Source organism: Bufo bufo, chromosome 5, assembly GCF_905171765.1.
Source record: "Bufo bufo chromosome 5, aBufBuf1.1, whole genome shotgun sequence".
In the NCBI taxonomy this organism is placed as follows: Eukaryota; Metazoa; Chordata; class Amphibia; order Anura; family Bufonidae; genus Bufo; species Bufo bufo.
In genome coordinates, this window is record NC_053393.1 from 561,990,743 (window position 1) to 561,993,987 (window position 3,245).

A 3,245-nucleotide genomic window follows, 5' to 3' on the forward strand; every position below is an offset into this window, starting at 1 on the left:
GCCCTGGAGCACAAGTTACATTACAAACCAACACCACAACTAGCATCATCTGGACCAGCCGCAGAAGGGGTTATAGGTCAGCAGATCGTCCAGCCCGTAACCTATAGCAGTCCTGGAGACTGAGAGCACTGCGGGGGCGGGACTAGAGGAAGCACAGGGGAGGGGCAGCTGTGCATAGCACATAGATACACCCCTGAGTGTCCATTAAGTGGATGTGATTAATCCCGTCACGTCTTAATCATTATAAACACAAAACTTTATTAAATGACAGCTCTCCGGCCGTTTCTTGGGCGTCGGTCACTTCTTCTTCCAGAACTGACTGTATTCCTGCAGGCTGAAGTCATCGTACACCTCCTTCTCCTTCTTGGCGCCACTCTTCCTAGCCTGGTTCCTCTGGCGCAGGCGGGTTTTTCGCTCGTCCTCAGACAAAGTGGTGATGTCTATGGGCATCTGAGGGCAAAACAGGCCTAGGGTCATTGATACAGATCAGGGCTGGGGGGTCCACAGCACCCAGGGGGGGGTGAGGGGTGCAGTCAGCAGCACCCAAGGGGGGGGGGGGGGGGTCAGCAGCACCCAAGGAGAGGGGGGGGGGGGGGTGAGGTGTGCAGTCAGCAGCACCCAAGGAGAGGGGGGGGGGGTGGGGGGGGGGGGGGGGGGGGGGGGGGGGGTGAGGTGTGCAGTCAGCAGCACCCAAGGAGAGGGTGGGGGGGGTGAGGTGTGCAGTCAGCAGCACCCAAGGAGAGGGGTGAGGTGTGCAGTCAGCAGCACCCAAGGAGAGGGGGGGGGGGGGGGGGTGAGGTGTGCAGTCAGCAGCACCCAAGGAGAGGGGGGGGGGGGGGTGAGGGGTGCAGTCAGCAGCACCCAAGGGGGGGGGGGGGGGGGGTGAGGGGTGCAGTCAGCAGCACCCAAGGAGAGGGGGGGGGGGGGGGGGGGGGGTGTGCAGTCAGCAGCACCCAAGGAGAGGGGGGGGGGGGGGGTGAGGTGTGCAGTCAGCAGCACCCAAGGAGAGGGGGGGGGGGGGGTGAGGTGTGCAGTCAGCAGCACCCAAGGGGAGAGGGGGGGGGTGAGGGGTGCAGTCAGCAGCAGCACCCAAGGGGGGGGGGGGGTGAGGGGTGCAGTCAGCAGCAGCACCCAACGGGAAGGGGGTGAGGGGTGCAGTCAGCAGCAGCACCCAACGGGAAGGGGGTGAGGGGTGCAGTCAGCAGCAGCACCCAACGGGAAGGGGGTGAGGGGTGCAGTCAGCAGCAGCACCCAACGGGAAGGGGGTGAGGGGTGCAGTCAGCAGCAGCACCCAACGGGAAGGGGGTGAGGGGTGCAGTCAGCAGCACATAAGGGGAGGGGGAATGCCACACACGCAGGGAGAGATGACATATACACACGGAGGAAGGGAAGTAAGGAGTAGAGGGGACAAGGGCTCCCAGACGATCACCGCACTCATGCCTTTACTCTGCGATCACACATCATCCACATAGGATGACACAACCCCCAGGTAATATTACATGCTCCGCACACTTCAGAAATGTAATGTCAGCAGATATGGCGGCCGGTCACTCGTACAATCACCGTGAACGCCCTCCACACACACCATCACATGACAGCGGAGGCCACGCCCTATGTGGGTGGAGACTCTTACTATCAGCATCCTGCGCGGCTCCTTGTACTGGACGGTGATGGTGGAGCCATCTGGCTGCACCAGAAGGACGGGGTAGCTTCTCAGGTAAGTTGTCCGACCAGAGCGCCCGATGCAGGCTCTGTTAGAGGTCTGCTGCGTCACCGAGATGTGGAACTGACTGCGACCGAGACAGCGAAGTGCGGAGCCGGGGAGAGCGCTGCAGGGGAATAACATAAACCACAGGTGACAGAGGAAGAAAAACCACAAACTCTTGTATTATACTCCAGAGCTGCACTCACTATTCTGCTGGTGCAGTCACTGTGTACATACATTACTTATCCTGTACTGATCCTGAGTTACATCCTGTATTACACTCCAGAGCTGCACTCACTATTCTGCTGGTGGAGTCACTATGTACATACATTACTTATCCTGTACTGATCCTGAGTTACATCCTGTATTATACTCCAGAGCTGCACTCACTGTTCTGCTGGTGCAGTCACTGTGTACATACATTACTTATCCTGTACTGACCCTGAGTTACATCCTGTATTATACTCCAGAGCTGCACTCACTATTCTGCTGGTGCAGTCACTGTGTACATACAGTACATTACTTATCCTGCACTGATCCTGAGTTACATCCTGTATTATACTCCAGAGCTGCACTCACTATTCTGCTGGTGCAGTCACTGTGTACATACATTACTTATCCTGTACTGATCCTGAGTTACATCCTGTATTATACTCCAGAGCTGCACTCACTATTCTGCTGGTGCAGTCACTGTGTACATACATTACTTATCCTGTACTGATCCTGAGTTACATCCTGTATTATACTCCAGAGCTGCACTCACTATTCTGCTGGTGCAGTCACTGTGTACATACATTACTTATCCTGTACTGATCCTGAGTCACATCCTGTATTATACTCCAGAGCTGCACTCACTATTCTGCTGGTGCAGTCACTGTGTACATACATTACTTATCCTGTACTGATCCTGAGTTACATCCTGTATTATACTCCAGAGCCGCACTCACTATTCTGCTGGTGCAGTCACTGTGTACATACATTACTTATCCTGTTCTGATCCTGAGTTACATCCTGTATTATACTCCAGAGCTGCACTCACTATTCTGCTGGTGCAGTCACTGTGTACATACATTACTTATCCTGTTCTGATCCTGAGTTACATCCTGTATTATACTCCAGAGCTGCACTCACTATTCTGCTGGTGCAGTCACTGTGTACATACATTACTTATCCTGTACTGATCCTGAGTTACATCCTGTATTATACTCCAGAGCTGCACTCACTATTCTGCTGGTGGAGTCACTGTGTACATACATTACTTATCCTGTACTGATCCTGAGTTACATCCTGTATTATACTCCAGAGCTGCACTCACTATTCTGCTGGTGCAGTCACTGTGTACATGCAGTTGTGTGTTTGCGGTGCCCCTTTCGGGGTCTCCACATAAACTAGGTTTTGCTCTGACAACCCCCCCTATAGGACGTGTACTGGGACTACACTGGTTGTCAGCAGTTTCTATTTTATCCTGACAGAAGACGACTTACCTGAGGAGAGTAGTGATGGTGGATCGTGTCCTGATGAGAGCGGCCATGGGAGGGCG

At 54.5% G+C, this 3,245-nt stretch overlaps 1 protein-coding gene across 1 annotated transcript; it reads right to left on the bottom strand.

The window, feature by feature from the left end:
* Positions 1-240: 240 nt before the first annotated feature.
* MRPL55 (mitochondrial ribosomal protein L55) lies at positions 241-3,239 on the bottom strand. The gene is made up of 3 exons (XM_040433362.1): positions 3,190-3,239; positions 1,634-1,829; positions 241-450 (listed from the first exon to the last, which is right to left on the bottom strand). Exons 1-3 carry the CDS (start codon positions 3,234-3,236, stop codon positions 298-300), a joined length of 396 nt encoding a protein of 131 aa, XP_040289296.1. The 5' UTR covers positions 3,237-3,239; the 3' UTR covers positions 241-297.
* Positions 3,240-3,245: the final 6 nt, after the last annotated feature.

Bases quoted from the DNA above. Each gene is read 5' to 3' on its own strand.
- MRPL55 (XM_040433362.1), bottom strand. From the start codon at position 3,236: ATGGCCGCTCTCATCAGGACACGATCCACCATCACTACTCTCCTCAG. The intron at 1,830-3,189 runs GTAAGTCGTCTT...ATTCCCCTGCAG, and splicing joins ACCATCACTACTCTCCTCAG to CGCTCTCCCCGGCTCCGCAC. The intron at 451-1,633 runs GTAAGAGTCTCC...TTTTGCCCTCAG, and splicing joins AGCCGCGCAGGATGCTGATA to ATGCCCATAGACATCACCAC.